General features: G+C 64.8%; 2 protein-coding genes across 2 annotated transcripts; both read right to left on the bottom strand.

Annotated features, from left to right (window-relative positions):
- Positions 1–4,116: 4,116 nt before the first annotated feature.
- Positions 4,117–15,265, bottom strand: PIGQ (phosphatidylinositol glycan anchor biosynthesis class Q). Its single transcript, XM_070460396.1, has 11 exons — positions 15,124–15,265; positions 11,568–12,266; positions 9,906–10,037; positions 9,706–9,826; positions 8,254–8,380; positions 7,900–8,053; positions 7,671–7,782; positions 7,021–7,101; positions 6,454–6,568; positions 5,093–5,154; positions 4,117–4,363 (listed from the first exon to the last, which is right to left on the bottom strand). The coding sequence occupies exons 2-11, from the start codon at positions 12,254–12,256 to the stop codon at positions 4,211–4,213; spliced, it is 1,746 nt and encodes a 581-aa protein (XP_070316497.1). The 5' UTR covers positions 12,257–12,266; positions 15,124–15,265; the 3' UTR covers positions 4,117–4,210.
- A 284-nt stretch (positions 15,266–15,549) lies between these two features.
- On the bottom strand, positions 15,550–17,746 carry NHLRC4 (NHL repeat containing 4). The gene is made up of 2 exons (XM_070461086.1): positions 16,704–17,746; positions 15,550–16,282 (listed from the first exon to the last, which is right to left on the bottom strand). Exon 1 carries the CDS (start codon positions 17,744–17,746, stop codon positions 16,736–16,738), a length of 1,011 nt encoding a protein of 336 aa, XP_070317187.1. The 3' UTR covers positions 15,550–16,282; positions 16,704–16,735.

Genomic DNA, 17,746 nt, shown 5'->3' with positions numbered 1-17,746 from the left:
CCATAGCCTGGATGCTGGCCCATGGCAGACAGGGCCGCCAGCATGCCAAGACAGGGCACATCCTCCCACAACACAGCGTTTGCAGAAATGCCAGCCAGTGGGTAGAGTCTCGTTAGTCCTCAGCCGGCAGAGCTGGGGAGCCACAGCCAAGCCAAGCCTCTCCTGCAGAGGTCACTGCACCAACCTTGGAGCCCACCTCTGCTTGGCCTTGCCTTCTCCCTGCTCGGAAGTAACTCCTCACTGGTGGTGACATTTCTTTCTCGGAGTCTGAGGCTGCTTGGAAGGGATGGTGGGTGGGAAACTGTTATCCCACTTTGAAGAGAATTTTAAGTCAAAACCACCCTTTGTACCTCAGGACTGGGGGCCCCTGCTCCCTGGTTCTCCATTACCCAGGGCGGAGCAAGGCCACTGGGTCCTTACCAGTACAGCCTGTGCCGCAGGCGCAGCCACCCAAGACCTGTCCACGGAGTCCAGTCCTGGGAGAAAGACGCAGCAGCCTTCCAGGTGCCTCCAGTCCTGCGTTTCTGCGCCACTATCCTCTCTGGCCTCTGACCTCCTGGCCTCAGGGCAGAAGGGCTTGGCAAGAACCCATAGGGTCTGGGGGGGGGCGGGGGCAGACGAGGGAGGGATGGCGGACGGTTGCCCTTCCCTGAACCCAGGTGGCCCTGTGGGGGAGCTGGCCTCCACGTAGCTTGTGCCTTTCTGCAGGGATGACCTTTGAAGAGCCTGAGGCCAAGGACACAGCAGCCCAAAACAGCCCTTCGCTCACAAGTCCTGGGTCAGCCCCGCAATGCGCCCAGATGCTGGGTGGTCGAGGGTCACTCTGGGCCCCTCTGGTGAAGAGCCTGATGGTGGCCCCTGCAGTTCCCCCATCCACTGGCTGGGGCCAGGATGGGGGCCAGGCCTCCAGACCCAGCCTCTGTCCAGAGAGGGAACAAAGAAGTGGTCTGGGGTGTCTCCTCTTCCCCACTGAGTAGGGCCTGGGGTCCACCCAATGGGGTGAGTCACACAAGTGACTGAGTAACTGGCCCGCTGGTTACTCAACCCTCAACCCCAGGCCCTGGGCCTGCTGCCAAGAGAGGCCCCACTGAAGTGCCATAGGTGGAGGGCGCTGGAGCATGTGCACGCCCAGCAAGAACCAGCGGGGGACACTGCAAGCAGCGGGCCACAGAGGGAGGAGGGGCAGGACAGGGAGCCGCTGTCTCTGTACTGGTCACTGTCACATGGATGGGACAGCAGCTTGCAGAGGTGGCCCTGGTGTGTCCGGCTGACATCACAGGGATGGGCAAACACGGTGTTCTTCCCAAGGCGATGCCTGAGGTCACAATGGCATTTGCCTGTTCCCACCAAAAGCACAGGAGCTGAAGCCCAGAATCATCAGACGAACCCCACGTAGGGACAGGCTACAAAGTGACTAGTGGGATCTTAAGGACCCCAGTGCTGGGACAGGCAGAGTGGGGCTGGGGGCGTTTGGGGGCAGAGGGAGCAGGGGATGAGGCGGCCCCACCCCTAAGTCGCCATTTCCCTCACTGTGCCATGGGTGCATAGATCAGGCCTTGGCCCCACAAGATAGGACGCACACTGGGCCTTTCAGGGCACAGTTAGGGGCAACTGATGATCAGAGTATGAGCTCAACAAAACGGCCACAGCAAGCCAGTAGCCACGGGGATCTGGTGAAGGGCGCAAAGTGGCGTGCCGGCTGTCTCCCAGTGGTCACACCAGGAGCACACTGTGGGGTTCAGGCTGCCTGCTTCAGCAGCTGGCCGTCCCTCTCTGAGCCCGTCTGCACCAGAGGAGCACCGGGCCCTCCTCTGTTGGCGGCTGTGAAGACCTGTCAGGGAGGTAGTGGCCCCAGATGAAAAGGGAATTGTCCATTTCTCAGGGCAGCCTGCGGAGAAGGCAATGGCAACCCACTCCAGTACTCTTGCCTGGAGAATCCCATGGACGGAGGAGCCTGGTGGGCTACAGTCCATGGGGTTGCAGAAAGTCTGACACAACTGAGTGACTTCACTTTCACTGTTCACTTTCATGCACTGGAGAAGGAAATGGCAACCCACGCCAGTGTTCTTGCCTGGACAATCCCAGGGATGGAGGAGCCTGGTGGGCTGCCGTCTATGGGGTCGCAGAGTTGGACACGACTGACGCGACTTCGCAGCAGCCGCAGCAGGGGAGCCTGAGCTGTATGTAGCACAAAGCCCTACCAGGTCAGCATGGTAGGGGCGGTCAGAGCCCTGGGCTGGGGTGGGGGCCACTGATGAAAGTCATACAGGTCCAGAGACCAGACAGGATGCGAGCAGCTGGGACGTGCAGGTGGTGTGTCTCAGTGGCTGCCAGTGGCCAGTGTTCCCTCTGCCAGCTCTGGGGCCAGGCCTGGCCCTTGGGAGACGGGCAGGCAGTCCTGCAACCAGAACGAGTGACAGCTGCCTGACAAGGCCGGGAACATGGCTACCACTGCCCAGCGGGCTGAGCGGAGCAGGGGAGAATTCAGCAGGAGGTGAGGCAGGCCCCAGGTGCTGTTTCTGAGTCCCAGCATCTGAAGGTGGAGACCCTTCTTAGCAGAACGTGGGCTGCCCGCCAAGCCCCACATAGGCCCTCTGCTGACCCCGGTGGAGAGGCCGGCCTGGCAGCTGCCAAATGGCCTCTTTAGGCTTCTACCCTTTCCTCCACAGCCCAGATAGCAGGCTCAGGGCAGCCACCCGCGGGCACTGCAGGCTGCAGGACGGAAGAGTCCATCAGGAAGTACCCCTTCCGTGCACGGAGTCCCAGGTCTCAGACAATAACATGCTTATCAGAGCTCACCCACTCACCCAAAGGTCTGCACCCCGGGCCCATGTCCTGCTCTGGGAGCCCCTCACGCCAGGGCAAGGCCCAAAACTAGAAAGCAAGTGGCCCTGGGTCCGTCCATCCATGCCAGAACATCAAGGGGCTATACACCCAGCCCCCAAATCTGCAGAGGCCCGTGGAGTGCCCACTGCCCCCCAGCTTGGTCGTCGTCTTAGGACAGACAGTGGGGGCCCCCGCCCCAGAAGGGGCACCTCCCCAGACCCATCGCTCAAGTGCTGATGAAGGCACAGTGGTGTACTCCAAATACATTGGAGGCTTTATTGTCCCGGCAGAAAAGACAGAGCCAGGACCCACCCGCCTGACCCTGGGCTGTAGGGGATGCGCCCAGGCCTCCCCACTGTAGCCCTCAGCTGGGGAGCGTGGTGTCAGGTGGCCAGTCCCGAGTGCCTGGGTGGACGGGGGCACAGCCCCACCGCCTGCTGCACGCATGTCTCCGCCTTCACAATGACACGTTGTACATGATGCCACTGCCTCTTGAGGCACCCCGCCTCCGGGACTCTGGGCTCACACCCACACCCAGATCCTGCCTATGGCTGCCAGGCAGGTCCAGACCAGTGCTGAGACCCCTGCCTTGGGGCTGCCTGCCCCTGCCAGGGGCCAGTGACAGGATGGAAGATATGGCCAACAAGCCTGTTCCTGCAGGGAGTAGGGCGGGAGCGGGCAGCCAGGTGGGCGGGGCCCTGCTACCAGCTGGGGCACCCCATGTGGCCTGGCTTCACAGAGAGACACCCAGAGGCCCGTGGGCAGCTCCTGCTGCAAAGCAGTCTCCCCAGAAGCGTCGACAGGAAGCCGTGTGTGACTCAGTGCCAGCGGCGCTGCTGCCCAGTTTCCTGGAACCGCTGGACCAGGCTGGGGGTCGGTGGTGGCTTGGACCCCAGACTGGCTGGCTGCTGCCCCACTGAGACAAGTTGGAAGGCACTGGGGACCCCAAGGGGCAGCCCCCAGGGAAGGAGACGCTTGGGGGCCAGAGTCTTGAGGTTACTCTAGTGCACCCATGACAGGGCGGGGTGCAGGGGAGCAGCCAGGACCTGCCGGCCCATCCTACTGGGAACGGGCAAAGCGGGCAGAGGCAGGGCTCTGCACACCCGTCCGGGTCTACGGCAGGCCCAGGGGCCAGTGGGACCAGGTGAACTATGCCGTCACAACGGGTCAGCAGGATGTCCTGAGGCGGAGGTGATGGTGCTGAAGCTGGGCACTGGCCTGGCTGACCGCGTGCATCCCCCTGCTCACCACCCCCAGGACCAGAGTCGGGCGGAGATGCAACAGGCGGGGCCTGCAGAGGCCCTGACAACCAGGGGCAGCAAGAGGTGTGTGCCGCCCTGACAACTGGCAAGTGGCGGTGCGAGGTGGGCCGGGGGCCGGGCCCTCAGTCCTGCTTGTCCCCTCTCTGCCTCCAGGGGTAGATGAGCTCCCCGAAGAACAGCTTGCGGCACAGGGAGCCCCAGGAGTGCTTGGGATGGCAGCCACAGCTGGGGAGGCGGTAGGTGCGCACCACGTGGCTGAAGGGCAGGGGGTTTATCTGGAAGCACAAGGGCAGCGATCAGCCAGGACGTGGCCCCCAACCCCCTGGGACTTCCTCTCCAGGCCTCGCAGGCTGTCCTGGGGGTCCCTGGACTGGACAACCGCAGGGCAGGGCCGGCTCCAAGCTAGACACAATCTCGCCAGGGCACGTGGGTTGGGGCAGGCAGCTCGGGAGGCAGGCCTGGGCCTCAGTCAGCAGTGCTCTGCTCTGGCCTGGCTGCGGGGGCCTGGCTGCGGGGGCCCACTCCAGGACTCACTCGATTCGTAGGAGCCTCCCCAGAAAACCACAGGCTCCTCAGCCTCTGAACTCTCCTCTCAGGCCAGCCTGGCTGCCTGCAGTCAACAGGGCCTTCTGCACCTCCGGCAACTGGTCCACAGCCCCAACAGGACAGGCCCTGACCCAACAGGGCCGCCCTGTGCCAGGTCTCTGCTACTTTGCCTGGAGATGGAGCCCCAGTCCAGGGCAGAAGACAGGGATGCAGGGCCCAGCAGGCTGGAGCCTGGGTACCCCAGGGTGTCTGGCACACCACAGAGATTCCACACTGGGGGAGGGCCCAGGCAGAGAGGGGGTCACGGCGCCCAAAGGCCTTGAGGGCAGGAGAGTCTCCCCAGGGCCCCTGAGGCCCCCCACTAGGGGGAGCAGAGAACATGCCCCGGACAGGGGGCCTCACGGTGGGAGGGGCGCCTGTCCACGGGCAGCAACGCGAGGGCCGTGGGGAGGCCTTACCTGCATCAGGAGGCGCAGGGGCCGGCCAGCCTCGTGCTCCAGGACCCGGAACTTCACACCGGCTGCGAGGAGAGCGAGGCCTGGTGAAGGAGGGTGGTCCCCACACTGCGCCCCTCGGAGGGCTGCCGGCTGTGGGCAGCAGCTGCCTCTCCAGTCCCGTCCACCATCCGCCCCTCACCAGAGCTCCAGCAGAACCACACTGAGACCAAAGTCCCGGGTCTGCAGGCAGGGAAGAGCCAGCAGGCTGTGCTGCTCTGTGAGCAGGACAGGGGTTCCCGAGAGTGGACAAGGCACCCGCTGGGCGGTGGGCACCCTGCTCATCTCAGCGCCTTCCAGCATGGCTGACTCGGGGACCCACCACACTCTGGCCTGCAGTATGGGCTCCCACGCCTGGGGATCCCCAAGGTGGAAGGTTCTTAAAAGGAGAAACAAGAGCTAATTATCAATTGATGAAGAGGCCCCAAGGCAACACAGTGGAGAGGAGAGGCAGCATCTGCGGCCTTTCCTGTGAAGTTAAAAGGACCATGCCAGCCTGAGCGCGGGTGGGGCCAGGGAGGAGTTGGGTCTGGGGGCTGAGGTGTGGTGGGGCTGGGGGAGCCTGGGCCACCTGGGGGTTAGCGGAGGAAGCTCTTGGAAAGAGGGTTTAAGGATGTCCGGTGGGCAGACTCAAGGCCCAAAGCCCACAAACACACACATTCGTGTCTCCTGACTCCAAACTGGCTGTGAGCAGCCACCACGAGCTCTGGGGTGGGCTGAGCTGTGGGCTGCAAACCAGCCCAGGGCCTTCTGGGCACACTGGTCACCTGGGGGCCACGCCAGGAACCCCCAGGTTCCCCGACTGTTCAAAGACCCTGCACTGGGTGGGCTGGACCACAACTCTGACCAGTCGGGTCAGGCCTCCCTAGGCCTGCAGTGGGGACAGCCTCCTGTCAGGGGCATCTGGCCAACCTGTGGCTGGTGTCAGCATGCAAACAGGGGCCTCTGAATGCAGGGGGGCCAGCAGGGGTGGCTAGGCTGGCCAGCGTGGCCCCGGCAGGAGGCAGTCTTCTAGGGGGCCAGCTCCCAGTGGAGGGGCGCCAGCAGGCACACACCCTCACAGCCACAGGGGACGTCTCTCTTCTGAACCACACACAGGCGCTGCCCACACTACACTGCAGACACGCTTCCAAGCAAACTGCACACTCATCACAGGAAAGACTCAGGAGGCAAGAGGGCTGTGCCTGCGGCCTCCGAACCTGAAGGCGGGGCTCCCCCTGCAGCTCACCCCTGGAACCAGGGCCTTGTGCTCCCTGCCTGCCCACCGCACACACCACGGCTTTCAGGGCCCCTGGGCATGCCTCCCACCCAGCACGCAGACCTACCCGCAAGCCTGTAGGGCCGGCACAGCCGGAGACCGAGCGAGTACAGCGGCAGCGAGTTGATGAGGTCCACGAGCAGATGGACCAAGCCCTGCACGGTGACCACCAGGAGCCGGAGCTGCAGCACAGACAGCGCTTAGGGCCTTGAGCCTGGGACGGTGGCAGAGCCACGCTGTACAGGCCTGAGCCGAGTGGCCTGACAGGTCCCGGGGGTGGGGGGGGCCAGGGCAGGAAACCCCCTCCCGCTCAGTCAGAAGATGGGCCACTCCAACCCAGGAACACACGCCACTGGCCCCTCGGCCCGGCCACCCGGGTACCACACCCCTCCTGTACCACGGAGAGCCCTGCCCTCTATGCATCCAGCAGCATGTCCTGGGGCAGTAGGGGGTGGTACCCCCCCAGGGTGGACCCCTGCCCGCTCCAGGGCCCAGTACACGGAGTCCCGAACAGCCACCCTCTGCTGTGGCCAGCATGGGTGGGTGGCCTGCCCACAGCTGCCCGCTGGCAGGCAGAGCCGGCAGTTAACCACAAGCACTGTGGGCCAGGCCCTAGACGTGGCGCTTGGCTCACCAGGGTGAACACCAGGTAGTACAGCGCCGTGGTGGGCAGCAGAAAGATCAGGATGGTGAAGAGCAAGGTCCCGATGAACAGCTACGAGGAGAGAGGACGCCAGCGTCAGCGTCAGTGAGAGCCCTGTGCTGGGGGTGCCCCTGCCTGCACTGACCACAGCCCCTCCGCCCGTCCAGAGATGGAGCGCCCGCCGGCTGCCTGACGCCGCTCAGGACAGCCCTCCCCAGTCCTGGGAGGGACACCTGCTCTCCAGACCTGGTGAAACAAGGGCAGAGAGCGGGCAGAGACAGGACCAGCTGAGAGGTGTGCAGCCCATACACTAGACAGGAGGGGGGTGGTGAAAATTAGGCAGGAAAGAATACCCTGGAGGGCAGCACTCAGGATCCCCATGGCAGGTGTGGACAAGCTAACAGGACGAGCCAGGCCCCATGTGCACGCACCTCCAGCACCTGCTGCCCTGCAGCCTCCCGGAGCAGGGTCTGTCCCTGCCTGCGGCGAGTTCTGCCCCGTCGTGGCCCCGCGTACACCCTGCCCCTTGCAGCTCCCTGCACCCCTGGGGCCTGCAGAGCAGGAGCAAGGCTGCCCCTCATGATGCCTGAGCCGCTGCATGTGCCGGTGCAGGCCGAAGGCCAGCTGGATGGAGCTGGTACCTGGTCCAGGTCGTAGGAGCAGGAGTCCACGCGCTGGCGCAGAACATTCCACTTCTTCCCTCGGAACAGGCGCCACAGCGAGGACAGGCCATGGATCTTCAGGCAGTAGAGCCTGCAGACCACGGCCATCAGGGTGGGGGCCGCTCCATGCCCGCCCGGCCTGGGAGTCCGTCTGTGCCCAGGGCCCAGGGCTGCACGCGCCAGCCTGCGGGGTGGGGCGCACACCCACCTGGCGCCATAGACGTAGAAGCAGTAGATGTGGAAGGTGAGAAGGGAAATGATGTCCGACAGGATGGACAGGGCGACCGTCAGGCCCAGGCAGGCTGAGAGACCCAAGTGCCACAGGATGTGCTCGATGAACGGGGACATGAGGTGGATGTAGCCTGGTGGGACGGGGTCACCTTTGAGGGGCGCCCGGGGTCCTGCAGCCCCCAGTCCTTCCTGAGGATGGCAGCCTGAGGCATGGCCCGGCTCCAAACACGGGGTGCTGGGCCGACAGGAAGCAGAGGCCAAGGGGCCCCACTGCCCCCTCGGCTGGACCTCTGTCCCGAGGGCACGCACCGCGGGGCTGGCGGGCACTCACTGATCCAGAGGTGGATGTGGTACAGAAAGAAGCGGCCCAGCACCTGGTCCAACGCCCGGTTCATCTTGAGCCCGGCAGGCGCACCCATCAACCACTGCAGCAGATGCTGGAGCTCCTCGGCCACACGCTGCAAAGACGGGGGTGTCACCCGGTGACCCGCCTGGGGACCCTACATGAGCCTGAGGGGGTCAATCCCATCAAGGGCCCACGAGCAAGGTGGGGGCAGAGTGGCTGGAGGGTCCCACAGGGAGAAGAATGACGAGGGGTGAGGGTCCAGCATGGGGCCTCACAAAGAGCAAGTAAGCCGAACCCCGTCCCGGCCGCCCCAGGAGGAGAGCGGTGCCAGCACGGCGGGCGGGCCCTCAGGCCTGGGCCTTGGCACCCACGGGGGGGCCACAGGAGCCCTGTCCCTGCCCCGTCTTCCAGCCCCTCCCGCCTCCACGCAGGCCTCTCCCAGCCCTGGGTGACGGCTTCTGCCACGTCTGGGGCAGTGAGAAGGGAACAGAATGTTCTTTATAAATAGAGCTTATTTAATATTTAAAGGGTAAGAGCTTGGCAGCAGGAAGAGGCTTTCATTTTTAAATTAAATATTTATATTTCTGAGCAATTCTGCAGAAAAGAGGCCTAGGATAAAACTGGCCAAAAGGCAGAGCGCGGATGAAACAGGCGGAGTGACCGAGCCCCCTCCCCAGCCCCCAGGCCCCCCTCCTCCCTCTCAGGCCAGGCCTCCCTTAGAAGCTACGGGACTCGCCTGGGGGCTCCTGGCCACCAGCAGGTCCAGTGCCCACCTGTGACTGGACACCAACGATAGCAGGAGTGGCTGACCCCACAAGCACACTGCAGCCAGACCTGAGTGGCTTGCAGCCAGGCCAAGAAGGCATGGGTGGGGAGGGGTGGGGAGGGGTGCTGGGGGCTGCCCTAGGCAAAAAGGCAAGCTCCCGATAAAAGCGCAGAGATGAGGAGGGCTCAGAGCCAGTGTGGACGGACAGCGGGCGGGCGGCTGTGATCGGGAGAGGAGGCCGGGGCCTGTGGCCCTCAGTGCAGGAGCCGCAGAACCGGTGCGGGGGGGGCAGGTGGGAGGCTGAGCGTGCCACAGAGAGAGCAGCCTGGAGGCACAGGGTCTCCGTGACGCTGATCGCTGACCGTGCAGAGGCCCAGGCTGATGGCCAGGAGAGCAGAAACAACTGTGCACAGTGGGGCCACAGGGCGCCGGGGCCTGAGCCTGGCAGGCAGGTGGCGCCCCTGCAAAGCCCGGACAGGGGCTGCAGATGGCACTGTCAGGACGGCAGGGCGGCCCAGCTACAGGGCCCTCGTCTGTGCAGCCCCACAGGTCCCGCGGGACATGGGTTCAGAGGGGGCTGGGTGGGCCCGCAGTGAGCTGCCCCAGAAGTGCCCGCCCCACCCCCGGGAAGCAGGTACTGGAGAGGAGCTGGGGCCCTCCTGCCGACTCACGTCAGCCACGGGGACGAGCGCCTCGGCCAGCTGCGCGAAGCGGTCCTTCCTGTGCAGCCAGGACAGCAGCAGGAGGCCCAGGGCCATGTCGAGCAGCATGGAGACCAGCGTGTTGGCCTTCCTGGAAGCGGGTTCAGCAGGCGTGAGCATGCGGGTGGCCGCGGGGGTCAGTGGGGGCAGGGGGTCCGTGGCGCCCGCACCTCATCAGCTGGGCGGGGCCCTCGGCCCTGTGGGTGCTGACGACGAGCGCAAGCTGGTCCAGCCGGTGCCTGAGCTGCTCGCAGGTGGACAGCTTGCTCCAGATGAAGGACAGCGGCCACAGCCGGAACACCCTGTGAGGGACGGAGGCAATGGGCCTTCGGGGCCTCTGGTTTCCCTGTGCTGGGGCTGCTGCAGCCACAGCCACTACCCCTAGACGTGCAGAGAGAAAAGGCCCTGGTGGCCCCAAACACCCATGGCCACACTGCTGAACACCGTGGGCTGCGGACACGGGAGAGGGCCCTGGTGGGCAGCCCAGCGGGGGTGGCAGCCACTCATGACTGTCAACTGGGAATACGAGGTGCTGACTCCAGGCACTGAAGCTGAGCACCTGCCGGACGGACGACCGTGTCAAGAGTCAAGCCCAGCAAAGCTGACCTCTCACGTGGCAAAGGAAACACCAGACGCTTCACAGACCTGCAGACATGTTCTCAAGCAAAGGTTAACAAAGCTTCCAATGGCAACTCAGCACCTGACTCTGGGGTAACCCAGAGCCCTGCTGTTGGCCAGAGAGACCGACAGGGCGCCTGCCAAGAGCAGGGCCACCAAACGAGCACACTCAGGCCCACGGGGGGAAGGAGGCCTTGACCCTGCAGGTTTAGACTTTGACCCAGCTCCCAAAGAGGAATGCGGTCAGCACACCCCTGTTCCACCCAGTGGAAGGCAGGTGATGGCAGGGTCTTGCCAAGGCCAAGGCCAGCCCTGGGCAGCACCCCAGGGCTTCGCTCCTGCAGCCACAGCCATGCCTCAGACTGATGTCCTGGGGCTCCTGACAGCCATCAAGGACTAGCACCTGCCTCTGGGGCTTCGGGACTAGGGGCACGCGAGCAACTCATGGCAACTCATGGCCGTTCTTGCATTTTTTGAAAGCCATCAAAAGCAAAGGACCTTCTCTTTCCAAAAATGCCGCCAGGCAAGCCCAGACACTTTCACGTGACTTATTTCAAGGAGTCATGAAGTTCTGGAACCCACCCCACAAGCCAAGACACTAGCAGTCCCCATAACCTAAGGTGCTGCCCATACACAGCTGCTGAGGTCTCTCTGTGGGGACAGGGCCACATTCCCCCAGAGCCTCTGTGGAGTCGGCAAGGCCCGTCCCCAGACCTGAGGCCAAACCCCTCAATCTGGGGTGCAGCACAGCTGCTCTGCACCCAGCGGTGCCTCTGGGGGGCTTCTCACAGGGAGAGGGCCCACAGCCAGAAGTGCTCTGGTGAACCCCAAGACCAGCCCCCAGCGGACAGCAAGGGGCTACTGCCCACAGCCTCCTGGGGCGGCCACTCCTGCAGCGCCAGGGAAGGGGGTGGGCAAGTGCCGGGGGACCAACAGGGGGCCCTGTGTGGAACACCCTGGCTCTCCCATCACCTAAGTTCCCTGTCAGGGCCTGAGCTGTCTGAGGGTCACCACATCCCCTACCCAGCAGGTCCCAGGCAACCACCAAGGCTGCCGGGAAGCCTGGCTTTACCCTGAGCAAAATGCACCAGGAGAGCAGCCCCCAGCGGGGACGGGGCACAGGACGAGAGCTGGGGTGCAGGGGCAGCATGGGCCTCAGAAGGGCCCATCTGGCCTGTGAGCCCAACCCATCTGCCCCCCCCGGGGGCACCTACCGACAGGCGCTGGCAGTGGAGACCAGTGACAGCAGACAGGCTAGCAGCAGGCAGACGGGCCCCGCTGCGCGCTTGGCCAGCTCCACGAGGATGCTGGCCTCCATGCCCTCCGACTGCCAGTGTGTCAGCCGCACGGGGCCCTCATCGAACCGGTCACTTTGGAAGAGCACCTCGCTCCGTGCCACTGTGTCAAAGACGGCAGCCAGGCCGCCCGCGCTGGCCGTGGCGTCCCCAGCCTGGCGCTCAGGCAGGGCCGCGGGCGGGTGTAGCTGCGACAGCAGTACCTTGCGCTGGTCGTAGAAGATGAGCATGACCTGGTCCTCACAGGCGGGGGCGAGGGGGGCGGGCCCCTGCCGGCGGGTGGCCTTGCAGCTCCAGGACTTGCTGCCCCTCTCCCGACACAGCTGCAGCCAGGGTTCGTGGGAGAAGAGGGCGCCCAGGCCCTCCAGGAAGGGGCCCAGGCTCTCCTCCAGCTCCTGCCGGCGGTGGCACCAGGTGCCCAGCACAGCCACGCCCACCCGGCTGGCCTGCTGCACCTGGGCCAGGAGCTCCTTGACCTGGACGGGGATGAAGGGAAAGTGTACCACAGCCAGGACCACGGCACTGCTCTGCTCCGGGACCCACCGTCCCACCAGGAGGCCGCTGTCCGCCGAGGCGCAGCACGTGGGGAAGAAGGCCTTGAGCACCATGCCGGGGTAGCTGGAAGAGAGGATGGCTCAACTCAGAGCCGCTGCCGCCCCGCAAGGGCCCAGGGTGCCTGCCAGTGCCGGAGAGACAGGCTCTGGCCACAGCTCGTGGCTCAGACAACCCTCTCAGACACGTCCATGTAGCCACTGGGCCCACAGGTGGGGGCGACCCAGCTTCGTGTCTGGTCAGGAGGCTGGCGAGGGAGCCCCCAGCTGCCCATCTCTGCCCTGGGCTGCAGTGAGCTCAGGCCCAGGCCACGCCCACCCCACCCAGAGGCGGGGCCAGGCTTCCCTCCTCAAGACACAAGCACTTGAAACAGGCGGGGTCACAGCCTACAGGGCTGAGTACAGGGCTCAATTTTTGTTTTTAAAGAACTGATTACAGTTTCTGAAGTGCAGCACAAGGGAAAATCTACAATCTCATTAACAATTAAAGTAATTTAAACATCTCAAAGCTTGACTTACTAAGCTAGCAAGAACAAAGATGGGACACCTAAACGAATCACTGCTGAGCTAAGTAAAGTGAGGCTCGAGTCCACTGCCGGCAGCTGTGAGCCTTGGTGTGGGGCCCCCAGAAGATGCCTGGGCACATGCCTGGTGCCCCAGTGACCCCCAGGGGAGCCTCAGGGCTCAGGCAGGGAGCCACCGGCATCCATCCTGCCCCAGCCTCCAACTCAGGGGCCCACCCCTCCCTGGGGCCCCACCCTCTTGTCACAGCTGAGCACCCCCCTCAGGACCTCCCCCCGCCCCACCCCCGCAGGCCCTAGAGGTGGGGGTGGGTCTCCCCAGCCCTCCCAGCCTTCACGTGATCCTGAGTAGCAAGAACCTCCCCAGTAGGCTGTGCTTTGAGTCCTGCAGGGCTGCAAGAGGGCCTGGCGGGCAGGAGCTTCGCCTTGGTGAGGGCTCGCTGGGGCTCCGGCCCTCTCCCAGACACAAACGACCCCACAGTCAGCACAAAGCGCAGAGCAGCGGCGCCGAGCTAAGACCCTGGAGTAGGAGGGACACAGGCCTCCCCCTGAGCCTGGCCCTCCAGGCCCCAGGGCTCACCAGGCCCTCAGGAACAGGGGGACAGCGAGGCTGAGGAGGTGTGACTTTGAGGGAGCCTTTTCCTGAGGGTTGGGGGGCTCTGGAGGGGGCCTCACACACCCAGGACTTAACCCCAGGCAACTGGGGCAGCTACTTTCCTCCACTCCACGGCGCCCAGAGCGGGCTGGAGGGAGAGGCCTCTCCCACTTGTGGGTTCTGACTGAAAGGGTCCCCCTGAGTCCAACAGCAGCCAGACTCCCAAATGCCCCTCCCTGCAGAGATCAGAGACAGCAAGCAACATGGTGTCTGCAGGGAAACCTGGAGCCCAAAGGCAGCCCTGGGCCAAGTCCCTGTGGCCACTGGCAGGGGCATCAAGGACCGCTCTGTCTCCTGACACCTGTCAAGGGCATCATGAAAGGGACAGAGGCATTCTGTGTGTCAGAGTCTGGCCAATGCATGTTGACCACCATCAGGGAACAGCCAGCACAGCCCAAGCCTCTCAGCACCAGCCAGTTGCAACCACCAGGTCAGCCAAATGACAGGATCACGGTCCCCTGTTTGGGGACTCCTCTCACAGGAGCTAAGGAAAACCGCCCAGAGCTACTGTCAGAAGACAAACACACTTGGCCTAAGAGGGAGGAGATGCTCTGGGCAAAGCTGGTTACACGGTGGGTTCACTTGCAGAAAATTCATCGAGCTGTACACATACGCTCTGTGCACTTTGTGTGTGTTATGCTTCATCTACAAAGTTTACCTAAAAAAAAACAAAGGAAGGGGAAGAAGAGCTCCTCATGTCTGGGGAAGGCAGCAGAGGGCAGATGGTGGTGTTCCCATCTGTGGGGCAGTAAGAAAGAACTCTTAAATCTAGGAGCAAGTTTCCATCCCCACCCCCACCTCAGCCTCTGGGAGTGACCAACACAAAGAAGTCTGCTCAGATCAGACAGCCAGAAAAAGATGAAAGAGCAGGCAATCGATAGCAGAGGTGCAGACGGGAGAAAGCGGGGCAACTCGGCACCGTGTGCATCTTTAAAGACTGCGATAAAGACAAGGGCACAAGCCCGGGAAAGCTGCCTGCTACCCAGGACACCAGGTGCCCTGTGACTCAGCCCACCATCCCAGGTCAGGCAACAGTCTGTGGGACACCCCTCTCCACAGGACCTGAACTCAACCATCTGCCTTGTAAAGTCCGCAGTCTGTCGTCCTCCGCCAGAACTGATTTAAGGCAAACACCCAGTTATGACTGGCCAGAACCCCTCACTGCCTAAAACCATCCTCTGGGGAGTCTCCTGATCACTGCCCTTGGTAGCTCACAAGAATTCCTTGTTACTCCTTATGTCTGTGTTTAAAAACAACAAGGATTGTGTTTAAAGAGGGCTTTCCCCCTCTTTTTTCAGAAGGACACGAATCCAGGGCTCTAGGTTTTGGCCTGTACCTCAATCAGGGACGACAGTACAGCGCTGATGGCCGGTCCCCTTGACCCCTTGACGCCGGGTCCACGGCGGGACCGGGTGGGGCGGGCCAGAGGGCACCGGCCGGCCGCCCCTCACCCCACAGGGCCGGGCTCCAGACGCCCAGCCAGAGCGCCCCCGTGGCCCGCCGCGAACCCGGCGTCGCTGGGCTGCGCGGCCGCAGCGCCTCCCGTCCCAGGCCCGCCCCGGCTGGCCCCCGGTGGCGCCCCCACTTTACGGCTGAGAAAGCAGGGGCTCCGAGAGGTAAGACGCCCGCGTCGGCTCCGGAGGCCCCCGGGCTCCCCGGCCGCCGCGGCGGGGCCTGGGCGCACAGCCCGGCTGGGCGGGCCCCCAAGGTCGCGCCCCAAGGCCGCCGGCCTCCCCCGCGGTGCTCACCGGGGCCGCGCACTGGGCCGGCGGGGTCCGGCTGGGGTCGGGAACCGCGTCGGGCGGTCCCGGGCAGACGGCGGCGCTCCAGGCCCCCAGCGCAGCCGCGGCCGCGCCGCGGGACACGCGCCCCATTTCCGCCCGCTCCCGGCGTTGCCGCGCGACGGTCCGCCGCACAGGCGCCCGGGCTGCCCGCTGGCCCCCGCCGGAGCGTTCCGCGCACGCAGCGTTCCGGTCCCGGAGCCAGCGGCCGACCCGCGCTGTGCCTCGGTCCCTCCCGCGGCCTTGTCTCCCCACGCGCTGTGCCCAAGGACTTGTCCCCGTCGCAGCGCTACTGTCCCCCCCGGTCTACCTACAGTGTCCCCCAAACCCCTGCCTTCCAGTCCCCCACCACGGTGGCCAGACCTCCCCTGTCCCTGGTTTCCTACCCTGAGGGCTCCAAACCCCACCTTGCCCCATCACCGCGGCGTTAAAGGACCCCCCAGTCTCCGGAGCGGGTGGGGCGCCGGGGGTCCCAGAAGAAACTGCCTCTCCAGCCCCGGGCTGGCCCACTTGCACTCTGCTCCCCGCAGAGGCCAAGTGATCCCTGAGGTTGCAGGGCCAGTCCAGAGGGTGAAGCCATCTGGGGTGGGGGTTGGGGGCGCCCCTGGCCCCCTCTTCTCCAGGGAACAAGACCTCTAACTCAGCAGTAGCCGTCAGCATTGACGCAGCACCTGTTCCCTGCACTTCCTTACTCTGACCCACTTAGTCCAGGCCCACGCTCTCAGGAGCCAGGACACATGGAGGGACCCTGAGACCACCCCCTCACCGCGCCTGGGGCCAGACTAGGCGTGGCCTGCCCCCCAGGACCCCTGAGGGAGCTGGGAGCCTGGCTGGGCCCAGATTCAGAGGAACCCCACTCGTCCGCACCCCCAGCCTGGTTTTCCTGTCTGCTCACAGGAAGGTTCTCCTGCTCTTGACCACTGCCAGGGACTCTCCCCCCACCCATGAGCCTGAGCTGTTTGGTCCAGCTCCAGGAGGTCAGACAGTCTCACGTGGGCCCAGAGCATGGAGGCTGGTAACCGGCCGTGTGTCACCCCAGGGCGCGTCCAGGTGGCCCGTCCTCTGCTTCCCCCTTACCTCAGCTGGGCCCAGAGAAGCTGCAGCAGTCTGGGCACCCAAGGCGTCTCTGAAAACAGGGGACAGTGAGGAGCCGCACCCCTGCCCAGCCCAGCCCAGCCCAGCCACACCCACCCTGCCTGCCTCCCTCTGATTAGGAGGCTGGGGCTGGAGCACTGAATGGAGAGCCGGCCCGGGTAAGTGCTGGCGACTGGCCCAACAGGCCGGAGACCTCCAGGCTTCAGCTGCTGCCCCAAAGCGCAGGCCTCCTGGGCCCTGGGGGCTGGAGGCAGCTGATTCCGGCTGCCCCCTGAATCTGAATCCTCCCCAGGAGAAGGAGAGGAGACCAGGCCAGGGCCCGGTATGACGTGGCTGAGGACTGTCTGCAAATGTGCAGGGTCAGGAGGGCGAGGCCCATGGCCCAGGAGAACCCTGAGAACCCTGAACGTTTCTCCCATCGTGGTCCAGGTCTGGGGGGCTACTCCACGCACAGAGAGGGGCGTTCCGGTTCAAGCCCACGGTATCAGGCCAACTCCAGGTGGGACTGGTACACTTTGATGTCGCCGTCCTCTGCGTCTGCCACCAGCAGCTGGCCCTGGGGCCCACAGGCCACACCCAGGGGTCGCCTCAGCCCCTCGGAAACCAGGCAGATGGGCGCCCTGACCTGGGGGAACAGGGTCACCTGGCGCTGCCGCTGGTCCGCCACAATGACACCGCCCGCTGCGTCGGTGCACACACCTGCTGGGCTGCCAAAGCGGTGCCCGGTCAGGTCCCCCAGGGAGCCCAGGGGCTGGCGGGCACTGCCGAACAGCTGCACATCCCCAAACTCCTCGCTCACTGCCAGGCCCCCGTCGGGCGCCAGGCCCACCCAGCAGGGGCCCTCCAGGCCCAGCAGGGAGGCGGGGGCCAGTGGTGCTAAGTCAGGGCCCAGTGTGAAGCTGTGCACAGCCCCGGGCACGTAGTCTGTCACTGAGAGGCGGCCGAAGGCATCTACAGCTAGCCCCCGGGGGGCGGAGAAGGAGCCCACCGTCACCCAGCGGCCTTGAGGGGCTCGGGCGGTGTGCTGGAGCGCACGGACAGCCCCGTGGACCAGGTCGCTGACCACCACGAGCCCAGCGGCTGTCACCACCACATCTTCCGGCACAAAGGCCCCAGCCCCTGGCACGTGGCAGGGCAGGTGGCAGACGGAGCGTCCCTCGAGGTCCAGCACGTGGACGCAGGGTGTGGCGCCCGCCGTCAGGAAAAGCAGACCATCTGGGGAGCAGTGCAGGCCCCGGGGTCCCCCGGCAACCGCGGTGGGCGCTGGGATCCGCCCAAGCAGCCGAGGCCGCCGGCAGCAGGCAGGGTCTCTGGGAAGGTCCAGTGCGGGGCGCGGTCCCTGGGCCGTGGCTGGCGCACTGGTGGGGGAGGCCCAGGAAGCCCAAGAAGGAGGCCCGGGAGCAGGCGTTGGGCGGCTGTCACGGCCTCGGCCTCTCTGAGCCGGTCCTCCAGCCCGGCCAAGCGTGAGGCTGCAAGACAAGTAACACCCCGCCAT

Source organism: Odocoileus virginianus, chromosome 33 (genome assembly GCF_023699985.2).
Source record: "Odocoileus virginianus isolate 20LAN1187 ecotype Illinois chromosome 33, Ovbor_1.2, whole genome shotgun sequence".
Taxonomy (NCBI): domain Eukaryota; kingdom Metazoa; phylum Chordata; class Mammalia; order Artiodactyla; family Cervidae; genus Odocoileus; species Odocoileus virginianus.
Note: the sequence above shows the minus strand (reverse complement) of the source record. Positions and strands in the feature narration are given on the sequence as shown.

Excerpts from the sequence above, each read along its gene's own strand:
- NHLRC4 (XM_070461086.1), bottom strand. The coding sequence starts at position 17,746 with ATGGCGGGGTGTTACTTGTCTTGCAGCCTCACGCTTGGCCGGGCTGGA.
- PIGQ (XM_070460396.1), bottom strand. The coding sequence starts at position 12,256 with ATGGTGCTCAAGGCCTTCTTCCCCACGTGCTGCGCCTCGGCGGACAGC. Across the intron at positions 10,038-11,567 it reads TCCACTGCCAGCGCCTGTCG|GGTGTTCCGGCTGTGGCCGC; the intron begins GTAGGTGCCCCC and ends CGTCCCTCACAG. Across the intron at positions 6,569-7,020 it reads ACTACCTGGTGTTCACCCTG|CTCCGGCTCCTGGTGGTCAC; the intron begins GTGAGCCAAGCG and ends TCTGTGCTGCAG.